Source organism: Rhinoraja longicauda, chromosome 5 (genome assembly GCF_053455715.1).
Source record: "Rhinoraja longicauda isolate Sanriku21f chromosome 5, sRhiLon1.1, whole genome shotgun sequence".
NCBI classification, from domain to species: domain Eukaryota; kingdom Metazoa; phylum Chordata; class Chondrichthyes; order Rajiformes; family Arhynchobatidae; genus Rhinoraja; species Rhinoraja longicauda.
This window is the reverse complement of record NC_135957.1, coordinates 84,503,012-84,519,630: the sequence shown is the minus strand read 5'-3', so window position 1 is coordinate 84,519,630 and position 16,619 is coordinate 84,503,012. Positions and strand designations below refer to the sequence as shown.

The window sequence follows — 16,619 nt, the reverse complement described above, 5'->3', positions numbered from 1 at the left end:
GTGGAGTTTGCTGCTGGCCTGATTCATTCTTGCACCATCCTGCGACTCTAATAACTTTATTGCAAACTCTTTACGGTGTGTAAAAATGTGAAATCAAAACCAGTCAATAACGAGAGGGCAAGGTCACAGTGAGAGGAGACAGATATAATAGGAACCTGAGGGGCTATCTTTTCACGCAGAGGATGGTGGGTATACGGATCGAGCTGCCAGATTACGGGAAGAGGGGCAAGATTTAAAGGAGATATGCAGGGCATCCTTTTTTTTACACAGAGAGTAGCAAGTGCCTGGAATGTGTTGCCATGAGTGGTGTTGGAGGCAGCTACAATAGTGGCATTTAAGAGTTTTTTTGGATAGGCAGATGGATATGCAAGGATATGCATTATGATAAGAATGGGAGATAACAATTGGTCTTGGCATCATGTTCAGTACAAAGGTTGTGGGTGGAATGGCCTGTTCCTTTGCTGTACTGTTCTATGTTCTATGTTCGCCCATGCTGACCAAGATGCCCCATCTAAGCTAGTCCATGTGGCAAACGGAGGCCACAGCCTCAGAATAAAAGGGCGTACACTTGAACAACTACTTTGGTTCTGTCTTCACTAAGGAAGACATAAACAATGTAACCCCACTTTTCAAAAAGGGAGGGAGAGAGAAAACGGGGAATTATAGACCAGTTAGCCTTACATCGGTAGTGGGGAAAATGCTAGAGTCAGTTATTAAAGATGGGATAGCATCACATTTGGAAAGTGGTGAAATCATCGGACAAAGTCAGCATGGATTTATGAAAGGCAAATCATGTCTGACGAATCTTATAGAATTTTTCTAGGATGTAACTAGTAGAGTGGATAAGGGAGAACCAGTCGATGTGTTATATCTGGACTTTCAGAAGGCCTTCGACAAGGTCCCACATAGGAGATTGGTGTACAAACTTAAAGCACACGGTATTGGGGGTTCAGTGTTGAGGTGGATAGAGAATTGGTTGGCGGACAGGAAGCAAAGAGTAGGAATAAACAAACGGGTCCTTTTCGGAATGTTAGGCAGTGACTAGAGGGGTATCGCAAGGCTCAGTGCTGGGACCCCAGTTATTTACAATATATATTAATGATTTGGACGAGGGAATTGAATGCAACATATCTAAGTTTGCGGATGACACGAAGCTGGGTGGCAGTGTTAGCTGCGAGGAGGATGCTAGGAGGCTGCAGAGTGACGTGGATAGATTAGGCGAGTGGGCAAAGGCATGGCAGATGCAGTATAATGTGGATAAATGTGAGGTTATCCACTTTGGCGGCAAGAACAGGAAAGCAGAGTATTACCTGAATGGTGAACGATTAGGAAAAGGGGAGATGCAACGTGACCTGGGTGTCATGGTGCACCAGTCATTGAAAGCAAGCGTGAAGGTGCAGCAGGCAGTGAAGAAAGCGAATGGTATGTTGGCATTCATAGCGAGGGGATTTGAGTATAGGAGCAGGGAGGTTCTGCTGCAGTTGTACAGGGCTTTGGTGAGACCACACCTGAAGTATTGTGTACAGTTTTGGTCTCCTAATCTGTGGAAAGACATTCTTGCCATAGAGGGAGTACAGAGAAGGTTCACCAGATTGATCCTTGGGATGGCAGGACTTTCATATGAAGAAAGACTGGATAGACTAGGCTTATACTCGCTGGAATTTAGAAGACTGAGGGGGGATCTTATTGAAACATATAAAATTCTTAAGGGGTTGGAGAGGCTAGATGCGGGAAGATTGTTCCCGATGTTGGGGAAATCCAGAACCAGGGGTCACAGCTTAAGGATAAGGGGGATGTCTTTTAGGACCGAGATGAGAAAACATTTCTTCACACAGAGAGTGGTGAGTCTGTGGAATTGTCTGCCACAGAAGGTAGTTGAGGCCAGTTCATTGGCTATATTTAAGAGGGAGTTAGATGTGGCCCTTGTGGCTAAAGGGATCGGGGGTATGGAGAGAAGGCAGGTACAGGTTACTGAGCTGGATGATCAGCCATGATCATATTGAATGGCGGTGCAGGCTCGAAGGGCAGAATGGCCTACTCCTGCACCTATTTTCTATGTTTCTATGTACCTTTAGAAAGGAGGAGGAATTTCTTTAGTCACAGGGTGGTGAATCTGTGGAATTCATTGCCAATGTGGAGGCCAAGTCAATGGATAATTTTACGGTGGAGATTGACGGATTCTTGATTAGTACGGGACGTCAAGGGTTACGGGGAGAAGGCAGGAGAATGGGGATGAGAGGGAAAGAAAGATCAGCCATGATTGAATGGCAGAGTAGACATGATGGGCCAAGTGGCCTAATTCTGTTCCCAGGGCGCGGCACGGTGGAGCAGCGGTAGAGTTGCTGCCTTACAGCGAATGCAGCGCCGGAGTCTCAGGTTCGATCCTGACTACGGGCGCCGTCTGTTCGGAGTTTGTACGTTCTCCCCGTGACCTGCGTGGGTTTTCTCCGAGATCTTCGGTTTCCTCCCACACTCCAAAGACGTACAGGTATGTAGGTTAATTGACTGGGTAAATGTTTAAAAAAAATTGTCCCTAGTGTGTGTAGGATAGTGTTAATGTGCGGGGATCGCTGGGCGGCGCGGACTCGGTGGGCCGAAGGGCCTGTTTCCGCGTTGTATCTCTAAATCTAAATCTAAACGTATGCACTTATGATACCTTTCAATAGACAATAGACAATAGACAATAGGTGCAGGAGTAGGCCATTCAGCCCTTCGAGCCAGCACCGCCATTCAATGCGATCATGGCTGATCACTCTCAATCAGTACCCCGTTCCTGCCTTCTCCCCATACCCCCTCACTCCGCTATCCTTAAGAGCTCTATCCAGCTCTCTCTTGAAAGCATCCAATGATGCATTCCTCTCCATGTACCTGTCCAAATGTTTTTTTTAAATGTAAGGTAAACTTAAAATATCAATATATTTCTATGGGTCAGATACCTTTGTAAGCAGTTTTTCTAGAGTATGTGCTATCTTGAAAAATATTTGGCAGTAAAAAGAATTTTGTTAAATAGTGAAAATACCAACATAAAGACGAGACTTTAATTTTTTGCTAAAACAACATAAATCACCAGATTGGGACCTCTCATTTCTTTTCAGAAGAGGAGCTTAATGAAGTTGAATTTCAAATATGATATGGACAAGTTTTGCATAATAAAATATGAATAATTTCTATTATTCAGATGTGAAGCTCAACATAATTCTCACAATCCAGTCAGCAGGAAAATAATATGTTGTATCTGTGCATAATCAAAAACCGTGAACAAATTTCCTTTCAGTTCTTCAGTTGTTTAAATGAGCCACTTTAAACATGGGATCAAAAGTCACCGTCTGTTTTTTTTAATTACCAAGGAAATAAAGCAGTTTAAAATTCATGACGGTCTACAAAAAAAACAGTCGGTAATTTTTTCTCTGTTTCAACAAAAAAAAGTGTTTCACAATGTGCACTGCTTGTGTGGGAGCACAATGAAGTAAATAGTCTGCCATACAGTACGTCCAAATGTTGCCTTGTATTTTACTGGAATTAAACGCTAAAAAGGAGCTATTACTTTCTAAACCTAGTCTTTTTCCTCTGTGTACACCAATATAACCACCACGATCGACTGAAGTGAAATTTCCTCATCTATCTATTAAATAATACATGGTCATTGAGTCATCTCGCATGGAAGCAGGCCCTTTAGCCTAACCCGTCCACCCCGACCCATCTGTGCTAGTCCCAATTGCCCAGTGCCTGGCCCATATTCCTCTTAAGATAGACACAAAAAGCTGGAGTAACTCAGTGCGACAGGCAGCACCTGTGGAGAGAAGGAATGGGTGACGTTTCGGGTTGAGACCCTCCTTCAGACTCATATCCCTCTAAGCCTTTCCCACCCATGTACCTGTCCAAATGTCTTTTAGAAACATAGAAAATAGGTGCAAGAGGAGGCCATTCGGCCCTTGGAGCCAGCACCGCCATTCAGTGTGATTATAGCTGATCATTCACAATCAGTACCCCGTTCCTGCCTTCTCCCCATACCCCTGACTCCGCTATCTTTAAGAGTTCTATCTAGCTCTCTCTTGAAAGCATCCAGAAAATTGGCCTCCACTGCCTTCTGAGGCAGAGAATTCCACAGATTTACAACTCTCTGACAGAAAAAGTTTTTCCTCATCTCCGTTCTAAATGGCCTACACCCTTATTCTTAAACTGTGGCCCCTGGTTCTGGAATCCCCCAACATTGGGAACATGTTTCCTGCCTCTAATGTGTCCAATCCCTTTAATAATCTTATATGTTTCAATAAGATCCCCTCTCATCTGTCTAAATTCCAGCGTATTGATTTATATATTAATTTAGATTAATTTCTTTTAAGGGATACAGCTTGAAAACAGGCCCTTCAGCCCACCGAGTCCATGCCAACCAACGATCACTCGTACACTAGTTCCATCCTACACACGAAGGACAATTTACAGAAGTCAATTAACCTACAAACCTGCACGTCTTTGGAATGTGGGAGGAAACCGGAGAAATCCCACGCGGTCACAAGGAGAACGTACAAACTCCGTGCAGGCAGCACCCTTAGCCAGGATGGAACCCGGGTCTCTGGCGCTGTGAGGCAGCAACTCTACCGCTGCACCACTGTGGTGCCTCCAACTGTACCTGGTTCAACTACTACATGAAGTCATGAAGTCATGACTTGCGCTTGACTTGGATTTAAGCGAAGGGGAGTTGCACAGATCGCCGGCCTCACTCTCTCGTCCCGGCCTATTGGGTTCCAGCAGCAAGACATAGTCGGGACGGCTGGGGACAGGTCGGGATGCAGTGGATGGTCAGAAGTGCCCTACGTATCTCACTCTGCCCTGTTTGCGCTCCACGGCGCTTTGCTGGGATCGTCTTTCTGCCCGTAGAGCCTTCTGGTGGTTTCCTCCGCTCAATCCGCCGAACCCAGGCTTCATTCACAAAAAGCTGGAGTGTCTCAGCAGGCCAGGCAGCATCTCAGGAGAGAAGGAATGGGTGACGTTTCGGGTCGAGACCCTTCTTCAGACTGAAGAAGGGTCTCGACCCGAAACGCCGGCCATTCCTTCACTCCTGAGATGCTGCCTGGCCTGCTGAGTTACCCCAGCTTTTTGTGAATAAATACCCTCGATTTGTACCCGCATCTGCAGTTATTTCCTTATAGAACCCAGGCTTCACATGCTAGGTAGACAAGCCCTAAAGCCGCTGGAACCAACGACTTGCCAACTGTACATGTGGCATGCACACAAGACAGTGGAGACATCGTGGGGGTGGGGTCGTACAACTCACATACAAGTCCCACTGAGGACTTGCCCACTGGCCAACTACTATATAGAACATGGAACATCACAGCACTAGAACAGGCATTCCGGCACATGATGTCTGTGCTGAACATGATGCCGTTGGTTATTCCAATGTCACTCGATAATGTAAGGCAAGATAACTTAAAAGTCAATAACAGATTTCAATCAAACAACATTATGCCAGCACAGGGCCAGTGGAAGGACCAGTCTCACCCTGGCCACTCCCTCTTCTCCCCTCTCCCATCGGGCAAGAGGCACAGAAGTGTGAAAACACACACCTCCAGATTCAGGGACAGTTTCTTCCCGGCTGTTATCAGGCAACTGAACCATCCTACCACAACCAGAGAGCAGTGCTGAACTGCTATCTACCTCACTGGTGACCCTCGGCCTATCTTTGATCGGACTTTACTGGCTTCACCTGGCACTAAACGTTATTCCCATGTCATGTATCTATACACTAAACTGCACGCTTCTAATGCTCATAAGTGATAGGAGCAGAATTAGGCCATTCGGCCCATCAGATCGACTCTGGCTGATCTATCTCTCCCTCCTAACCCCATTCTCCTGCCTTCTCCCCACAACCCCTGACACCCGTACTAAAAAAGAATCTATCTATCTCTGCCTTAAATATATCCACTGACTTGGCCTCCACAACCTTCTGTGGCAATGGATTCCACAGATTCACCACCCTCTGGCTAAAGAAATTCCTCCTCATTTCCTTTCTCAAGGTACGTCCTTTTGTCCCGAGGCCTTGCCCTCTAGTCCTAGACTCTCCCATTACTGGAAACATCCTCTCCACATCCACTCTATCTACGCCTTTCACTATTCTGTAAGTTTCAATGAGGTCCCCCCTCATCCTTCTAAACTTCAGCGAGTACAGGCCCCGTGCTGTCAAATGCTCATCATATGTTAACCCACTCATTCCTGGGATCATTCTCGTAAACCTCCTCTGGACCCTCTCCAGAGGCAGCACATCCTTCCTCAGATATGGGGCTCAAAATTGCTCACAATATTCCAAATGACCACCGCCATCTAAATGTCTTCTTCAGACTAATGGGTGAAGTTTTGTGTCGGAACCCCCCTTCAGTCCGAAGTGGTGCTCTGATCCGAAATGTCACCTATCCATGTTCTCCAGAGATGCTGCCTGACCCAGGTGCTGAGTTACTCCAGCACTCTGTGAAACGTCACCTATCCATGTTCTCCAGAGATGCTGCCTGACCCAGGTGCTGAGTTACTCCAGCACTCTGTGAAACGTCACCTATCCATGTTCTCCAGAGATGCTGCCTGACCCGCTGAGTTACTCCAGCCCTCTGTGAAACGTCACCTATCCATGTTCTCCAGAGATGCTGCCTGACCCGCTGAGTTACTCCAGCACTCTGGGTCTATCTTCGGTATAAACCAGCATCTGCAGTTCCCTCCTGCACGTGATTCTTTTCCCGTTCCTGTCCCTATCAAGAGTTTATCCAATTTTCAGTTTACATTGTTGACAATTTTATTCTAATTTCTTTCTTAAACTCTCGTCTTTGTTTCCTAATGAAGTAGGTACCATCTGTAATGATTCATTGATTCAATGCGACGATTTGAGTCGACACAAGTTGTGTGGGTGTCAGCTCCGCAGGTAGATGTCAAAACTCCTTGCAATTTAGTGTAAAATAATTAACTACTTTGTCCAGTGAAATGTTGATCTCTCAATTATGAGCACAGAAACGTAGCTCCAGTCATCAGCACCGCATTGTTCAAGGGAACTTGCTGTGTGGAAATTGGCTGCCATCTTCTCCCACGGAGACAAGGCATCAGAATGAATGTCACAACACCTGGGATCACGATATTCATGCTTTAATCAACATCTCTGCAAGTTACTGATTGTTCATTCACTGCGTTGCAAAAACACTTTGGGCATAATGACTCGTTGAAAAGTTTGCTGAAACAAAATCACTGCACTTCATCTTTTTTTGAGATACACCGTGGAAACCGGCACTTCGGCCCACCGACTCCAGCGATCCCCCCCCCACCCCCCACCCCCACCCGCGCACTTACACTATCCTACACACACACACACACTGGGGACAATTTACATTTTTATACCAAACCAATTAGCCTACAAACCTGTACGTCTTTGGAGTGTGGGAGGTAAGCGAAGATCTCGGAGAAAATCCAGGGGGTCGCGGGGAGAACGTGCAAACTCCGTACAGACAGCACCCGTGGTCGGGATCAAACCCGGGCTCTCTGGCGCTGATAGCGCTGTAAGGCAGCAACTCTCCCGCTGTGCCACCCACTCACTTGCAACCCTTTTGTCTGGTGTCTTTTTGTATATTGTATACCAAGTGAAAAGCAACAAGACACACAGCCACATAAAGTAAAATTTAACATAAACATCCACCACATTCCTCACTGTGACCTGCTAGTTACCAATAAGATGTGTTCCATCCTCATTCTATGCCAAATGGCCTTCTGTGGTTCATCCAAAGACAGAACATTGTGGTTTCCTCCTTGTCATTTACTCCTTAGTAAATAGAGGTTGTCGAGTCATTTCCCATGTTACCATTTACAACGATTTGTAAACCTAGAATGGAGAACAGTACGATGCAGAAACAGGCCCTTCGGCCCACATTGTATGTGCCGAACATGACGCCAAGGTACACTAATCTCCCCTGCCTGAACATCACCCATATTGTATTTATTTCCACCACCACCACAGCCAGTGAATTCCAGACACCCACCATCACCTATGTAAAACAATAGACAATAGGTGCAGGAGGAGGCCATTCGGCCCTTTGCGCCAGCACCGCCATTCACCGTGATCATGGCTGATCATCCACAATCAGTACCTCGTTCCTGCCTTCTCCCCATACACCCTGACTCCGCTATCCTTAAGAGCTCTATCTATAGGAGCAAAGAGGTCCTTCTGCAGTTGTACAGGGCCCTAGTGAGACCTCACCCGGAGTACTGTGTGCAGTTTTGGTCTCCAAATTTGAGGAAGGATATTCTTGCTATTGAGGACGTGCAGCGTAGGTTTACTAGGTTAATTCCAGGAATGGCGGGACTATCATATGTTGAAAGACTGGAGCGACTAGGCTTGTATACACTGGAATTTAGAAGGATGAGAGGGGATCTTCATATCATATCATATCATATATATACAGCCGGAAACAGGCCTTTTCGGCCCTCCAAGTCCGTGCCGCCCAGCGATCCCCGTACATTAACACTATCCTACACCCACTAGGGACAATTTTTACATTTACCCAGCCAATTAACCTACATACCTGTACGTCTTTGGAGTGTGGGAGGAAACCGAAGATCTCGGAGAAAACCCACGCAGGTCACGGGGAGAACGTACAAACTCCTTACAGTGCAGCACCCGTAGTCAGGATCGAACCTGAGTCTCCGGCGCTGCATTCGCTGTAAAGCAGCAACTCTACCGCTGCGCTACCGTGCCGCCCAAAATCTTATCGAAACGTATAAGATTATTAAGGGGTTGGACACGTTAGAAGCAGGAAACATGTTCCCAATGTTGGGGGAGTCCAGATCCAGGGGCCACAGTCTAAGAATAAGGGGTAGGCCATTTAGAACAGAGATGAGGAAAAACGTTTTCAGTCAGAGAGTTGTGAATCTGTGGAATTCGCTGCCTCAGAAGGCAGTGGAGGCCAATTCTCTGAATGCATTCAAGAGAGAGCTAGATAGAGCTCTTAAGGATAGCGGAGTCAGGGGGTATGGGGAGAAGGCAGAAACGGGGTACTGATGGAAAATGATCAGCCATGATCACATTGAATGGCAGTGCTGGCTCGAAGGGCCGAATGGCCTCCTCCTACACCTATTGTCTATCTCTCTCTTGAAAGCATCCAGAGAATCAGCCTCCACTGCTTTCTCAGGCAGAGAATTTCACAGATTCATAACTCTCTGGGTGAAAAAGTCCTTCCTCATCTCCGTTTTACCCCTTATTCTTAAACTGGGACCCTTGGTTCTGGACTTCCCCAACATCGGGAACATGTTTCCTGCCTCTAGCGTATCCAAGTAATCTTATATGGTTACAATTGTCCTGTACATCTCCTTTAAACTTTGCCTTTATCACCAAAGGCTGGCTTCCCCTCTGGCATAGTTGACAAAGGCCTCACACACGTCTGCGCCATTTCCTGCAAGTCTACTCTCACTATCCCACCCCCCTTGCCCAGATAGAACAGCAACAGAGTTCGCTTGGACTTCACCTTTCACCCCACCACCCTCCACAGCCAACACCGCAAGAAATTGCAGCAAATCTTGGACGTAGCCCAGGCCATCACCGAAACAAACCTTCCATTGACTCCATCTACACCTCACGCTGCCTCAGCAAGGCCAGCAGCATAATCAAGGACGAGTCGCACCCTAGCCACTCCCTCTTCTCCCCTCTCCCATCGGGCAACCGGGACAGAAGTGTGAAAACCCACACCTCCAGATTCAGGAACAGCTGTTATCAGGCAACTGAACCATCCGAACGCAACTAGAGAGTAGCCTTGAAATACTATCTACCTCATCGGGGACCTTCGGACTATCTTTGATCGGACCACTGGTTTTACCTTGCATTAAACGCTATTCCTTTTATCATGTATTTGTACATTGCGAATGGCCAGATTGTAATCATGTATTGTCTTTCCATTGACTGATTAGTACGCAGCAAAAGCTTTTCACTGTACCTCGGTACATGTGACAATAAACCAAATTGAGCTAAACATCCACCATTTCCACCAACACCAATGTGATCTCACCACCATCACATCTTCCTCCACACACACACACACGCACGCACGCACACACCTTTTCTTTCAGCAGTCTGTTAGTTGATCATACCAAGGGATATGGCATTTGTACAGGAAAGTAGCATTGAGGTCAGCCGTAGTCTAATTAAACAGCATGAAAGGTGAAATGCTCCACCAAATGCCCTGGCCATTTGTGACCCTATCTTGAAATTAGTATTACAAAATCTGAAGGAAACATGGGAACATTTTTATACTTAGTGGATAATCATGACCATGCTTTTCTCATGTTCATAAGTTTCTAAGTGATAGGAACAGAATTCGGCCATTCGGCCCATCAAGTCTACTCCGCCATTCAATCATGGCTGATCCATCTCTCCCTCCTAACCCCATTCTCCTGCCATCTCCCCGTAACCCCTGACACCCACACTGGTGAATCTATCTATCTCTGCCTTATAAATTGCTTCTCAAACAATAGATTTTTTTTTGGCGTCTCCCATTTATCCGGAACTTTATAAATATCAAAACTTACAGGTAATAAAGTCGCACTGTTCTAGAACCAGCCCTTTTCCTGTAGTCAATTCCAGAATTCAATTGGATAGCATCACAATATTCCTGAAAATTAAACAAAAAGATCAACAAAACACAGTTAAAAATAAAGAATAGTTCAGTTCAGTTTATTGTCACGCGTACCGAGGTGCAGTGAAAAGCTTTTGTTGCGCGCTAACCAGTCAGCGGAAAGACAACACAGGTGCTCATCTACTTACGATGTGGTTACGTTCTGATAAACCCATCATAAATCAAAAATATCGTCAGTCGAAAAATGCATTTAATACACCTGATCGCATGGCTGACTGGGAGCTACGGCTCGCTGACGTTGCCCAGCTTTTGCACCATCGTAAAGACGAAATATTGTAAGTCGAATCATCGTAAGTCGAGGGGCATCTGTACATGATTACAATAGAGCCATCCGCAGTGTACAGATACACCTCTGTGACCAGCGCGCAAAGAGTCGCCTGGGTCGGGCGCCATCTTGGATCGTACAACGGAGATGCATTCGCGCCATTGAAAGAAAAATTCTTTGTAGGATTTTAAGATCTGAGAGATAGTTTGAATGTTTCCACGGCGACAGAACATTACTTGTGCTCTGTGGACACAAGAAACTGTAGATGCTGGCTTTCAAAAAAAAAAGAAAGTGCTGGAGTAACTCGAGCGAGTCATGCAGCAGGTTCATAAGTGATGGGAGCAGAATTCCTTCTCTCCAGAGATGCTGCCTGACCCGCTGAGTTACTCCAGCATTTTGTGTCTATCTCCAGATATGGGATGGGGGGGGGGGGGGTGGTGTGAGATTTCTGAACCCCCCCAAACATAGAGAATGTGCCATGCTTTGAGTACTGAGAAAGCCCAGCAGTGTCACAGTTAAATGGGATTATATATATTCATGTCTCATTCAGGGTTCCACTAAGTTGACTTGGAAATCTTCTTTCATTCTGCAGCATTTTCAACATTTCACCATGCAATTATGAAAGATTCAAAGAATCAGTTCTTAACAACCTAGATTTTAAAGGCTGATTAGGACAAGGGTTGATATAATGGTGGGTTGGGACTTGTGGCAGCATTATTCCTGGGTATCATTATTAATCATTGCTGGTCAAAAATGTGTACCTGCGTATTACTGATTATCCTCATTTAGGATCGTTAACCCTTGGCTGTTAGTCGTGGCATTTTGTTGCACTTGAGCTCGCAACGCTGAGAGACGGAAGCTCCTAATTGGGAGGCTGTTAATGCGGGCAGTTGGAGAATGGGCTGATTGAAAATAATACTGTTTGTTTAATTGCACGGCTTTCATGCTAATCGGCAGGCAAAATGGAGAAGGATTTCTCTGTGCGTGTTGTGCTCCACTGTCCCACTGTTTTGGCAACCTTGCGATGGGATAACATCTCGAAAATTACTTCAAGTGCAAGAGATGCCGTTTGCCTCCGTTTGATCTATTCCCTGTGTCGGGGAAAGGAGTTCAATGTTCAGAAACGTGCTTAATTTAGCTGAGGAAGGAACTGCAGATGCTGGTTTAAACCGAAGTTAGACACAAAAAGCTGGAGTAACTCAGCGGGTCAGGCAGCATCTCTAGAGAGAAGGAATGGGTGACGTTTCGGGTCGAGACCCTTCTTCAGATACTTATTCCTTTTCTCCAGAGATGCTGTCTGTCCCGCTGAGTTATTCCAGCTCTTTGCGTCTAACTTAGTTTCGTTCAGTTTATTGTTGTTACATGTACCGAGGTACAATGAAAACATAGAAACATAGAAAATAGGTGCAGGAGTAGGCCATTCGGCCCTTCGAGCCTGCACCGCCATTCAATATGATCATGGCTGATCATCCAACTCAGTATCCCGTACCTGCCTTCTCTCCATACCCCCTGATCCCTTTAGCCACAAGGGCCACATCTAACTCCCTCTTAAATATAGCCAATGAACTGGCCTCAACTACCTCCTGTGGCAGAGAATTCCACAGATTCACCACTCTCTGTGTGAAAAAAAACATTCTCATCTCGGTCCTAAAAGACTTCCCCCTTATCCTTAAACTGTGACCCCTTGTTCTGGACCTTATTTGTTGAGTGCTAGCCGGTCAGTGGAAAGACTGTACATGATTACAATCAGGCTGTCCACAGTGTACAGATACAGGATTAAGGGAATAACATTTAGTGCAAAGAAAGTCCAGTGAAGTCCGATTAAAGATAGTCCGGGGGTTCAAACGAGGTAGATGGTAGGTCAGGACTGCACTCTAGTTGGTGATAGGATGGTTCAGTTGCCTTCGAAATCGTGATTGTCTACTTTAAAGTGACCTGATACGATGGTGGTACACATAATTATTATGTAGGCCAGCATCAAAATTTTGCATTGTTGGAAAGGAATCTGGTGAGAACTTTATCTATTGCATTTAACTTGAAAAGCTGGAACTTTTTTTTGTAAGGTGCAAAGGGTTTTTGTTACAATGTGCCAGAAGTTTTATGAACTTTGCTTTCTATATAATGTGTCATAACATGATGGGAGAATACCTCATTCATCCCATGCGGACTGATCGTCGCCTTTGCACGTATGCCTAACCTTTGTCCCCCGGCAGCTCAGCTACTTCCAGTCTTCCACAGCATCTCAATGGCTAGCGAAGCCACGTCAGAGATGAAAGATTACATCATTGAAAATCACCAGAATGCCTGTCACCAACCCTGACAGGGCGGATAAAAGTGATGCAGCGCGATCCTTTGCAATTATACAGAAAGATTAAATGAAAGACAGGAATCAAACGACCGTACCTTTTAAAAGTCACAACACGGCAGGCAGCAGAACAAGTCAGGATATAAATGCAACTTGATTTTAGTGCATACTGTTAAACTACCGCTGCACCACCTTCTGTCAACCTTCTGTGAACAGTTCCTTGTCATGTAAATAACGCAGAAAACCCTTGTAAAAGACAATTAAAGTGAATTACAAGAACACTTTCCTAGTGCCCCACATCGAGCCCCAGATTCCTATTGTGCTGGTCTGCTGAATAATTTTTATTTCTTGGATTTAAGGGAAAAGATACGGTGGGGCTGTGCGATAGGAAAGCTTCCTTTCACATATTTTCTGCCGCCCATGCCCCTTTTCCGCCATGTACACACTCACACACGCACGCATGCACACACGCACGCACTCACACACACACGCACACAAACACACAGACACAAACACACACACGCACTCACGCACACACACGCATGCCCACACACACACAGACACACACGCACTCACACGCACACGCACCCACACACACACACGCATGCCCACACACACACACAGACAGACACACACGCACACACACACACACACACACACACACACACAAAATTTACTTTGTATCTTACGATAGGAAGCCGACATTTGACCTCACTCTCCTCTTTCTATTCACATATCCGAGGAAACATAGAAACATAGAAAATAGGTGCAGGAGGAGGCCATTTAGCCCTTCGAGCCAGCACCGCCATTCATTGTGATCATGGCTGATCATCCACAATCAGTACCCCGTTCCTGCCTTCTCCCCATATCCCTTGATTCCGTTAGCCCTAAGAGCTAAATCTAACTCTCTCTTGCAAACATCCAGTGAATTGGCCTCCACTGCCTTCTGTGGCAGAGAATTACACAGATTCACAACTCTCTGGGTGAAAAAGTTTGTCCTCATCTCAGTCCTAAATGGCCTAATCCTTATCCTTAAACTGTGTTGGCTCCTGGTTCGGGACTCCCCCAACATGGGGAACATTTTTCCTGCATCTAGCCTGCCCAATCCTTTAAGAATTTTATATGTTTCTATAAGAACCCCTCTCATTCTTCTAAATTCCAGTGAGTACAAGAGGAAGATTTTGAAACCAATTGTTCTGTTGCCTGCAAGTCCTGTTATGTTGCAGAGAATTGTGGACGCAGCCCAGACCATCACACAAACCAACCTAACCATCCATTGACTCCAACTATAACCTCACGCTGCCTCGGCAAGGTCAACAGCACAATCAAGGACGAGTCGCCACCCTTCTCCCCTCTCCCAACCGGCAAGAGGTACAGAAGTGTGAAAACGCACACCTCCAGATTCAGGGACAGTTTCTTCCCAGCTGTTATCAGGCAACCGAACCATCCTATCACCAACTAGAGAGCGGTCCTGACCACCCACCTACCTCATCGGAGACCCTCGGACTATCTTTGAACAGACTTAACTGGACTTTACCGTGCCCTAAACATTATTCCCTTTATCTTGTATCTGTACACAGTGGACGGCTCGACTGCAATCACGTACAGTCGTTCCGCTGACTGGATAGGACGCAACAAAAACTTTTTCACTGTACCTCGAAACACCCAACAATAAACTAAAATAGACAGCAAAGATAGTTTTCAAAAACTTTAGCAGGATCTTGATCATTTAGGCAGGTGGGCTGAGGAATGGCCAATGGAGTTTAATGCAGGTAAGTGCGAGGTGTTGCATTTTGGGAGGTCAAACCAGGGCCTGGTCTTCACAGTGAATTGAAGGCTTCTGGGGAGTGTTGTAGAGCAGAGGGTTCCAGGAGTGCAGGTACATAGTTCATTGAAAGTGGCACCAAGGACGAGTCGCACCCCGGCCACTCCCTCTTCTCCCCTCTCCCATCAGGCACAAGGTACAGAAGTGTGAAAACGCACACCTCCAGATTCAGGGACAGTTTCTTCCCAGCTGTTATCAGGCAACTGAACCATCCCACCACAACCAGAGAGCAGTGCTGAACTACTATCTACCTCTTTGATGACCCTCGGACTATCCTTCATCGGTCTTTGCTGGCTTTACCTTACACTGAACGTTATTCCATTATCATGTATCTATACAATGTAAATGGATCGATTGTAATAGTGTATTGTCTTTCTGCTGATGGGTTAGCACGCAACAAAAGTATTTCACTGTAGCTCGGCACACGTGACAATAAACTGAACTGGAACTGAAACATAGGGTGGTCAAGAAGGCTTTCGGCACATTGCAAGGATATTCTTGCTATTGAGGGCGTGCAGCGTAGGTTTACTAGGTTAATTCCCGGAATGGCGGGACTGTCATATGTTGAAAGACTGGAGCGGCTAGGCTTGTATACACTGGAATTTAGAAGGATGAGAGGGGATCTTACTGAAACGTATAAGATTATTAAGGGGTTGGACACGATAGAGGCAGGAAACATGTACCCAATGTTGGGGGAGTCCAGAACAAGGGGCCACTGTTTAAGAATAAGGGGTAGGCCATTTCAAACGGAGATGAGGAAAAACTTTTTCAGTCAGAGAGTTGTAAATCTGTGGAATTCTCTGCCTCAGAAGGCAGTGGAGGTCAATTCTCTGGATGCTTTCAAGAGAGAGCTAGATAGAGCTCTTAAGGATAGCGGAGTCAGGGGGTATGGGGAGAAGGCAGGAACGGGGTACTGATTGTGAATGATCAGCCATGATCACATTGAATGGTGGTGCTGGCTCGAAGGGCCGAATGGCCTACTCCTGCACCTATTGTCTATTGATCCTGATCTCGGGTGCTGTCTGTGTGTGGAGTTTACACATTCTCCCTGTGACCACGTGGGTTTCCTCCGGGTGCTCCGGTTTCCTCCCACATCCTGAAGACGTACGGTTTTGGAGGTTAATTAGTCCTCTGTAAAATTGCCTTTAACGTGTAGGGAGCAGATTAGAAAGTGGGATAACGTAGAACTAGTGTGAACAGATGATCAATGGTCGGCGTGGATTTAGTGGGCCGAAGGACCGGTTTCCATGATGTATCTCTAACCTAAACTCATCCCGGGACTCCATCTTGGTCCCTAATTCTCTCTTGGCATCCTTGATGGCATCGCAATGGTCTTATTCCACATTATCAGGTGCCAGTGTGGCCCCAGCATTGGCAGGGCTTGTCCGGAGGCTTAGCCAGTTATTGAGTGCAGGTCCCCGGGATAGCAACTGGGATGATGTTTAGGAGGGAGATGAGAGTTTAGATTTAGAGATACAGCGCGGAAACAGGCCCTTCGGCCCACCGGGTCCGCGCCGCCCAGCGATCCCCGCACATTAACACTATCCTACACACACCAGGGACAATTTT

The 16,619-nt window shown here is 46.2% G+C and overlaps 1 protein-coding gene across 2 annotated transcripts in view; it reads right to left on the bottom strand.

Annotated features, from left to right (window-relative positions):
• LOC144594072 (AFG1-like ATPase) overlaps window positions 1–16,619 on the bottom strand; it is a 108,108-nt gene that overhangs the window by 26,250 nt on the left and 65,239 nt on the right. For both annotated transcript variants that reach the window (XM_078400258.1, XM_078400257.1), the window contains exon 8: window positions 10,549–10,631. In XM_078400258.1, the coding sequence (XP_078256384.1) occupies window positions 10,549–10,631 (83 nt within the window). The remainder of the gene's footprint in view (window positions 1–10,548; window positions 10,632–16,619) is intronic.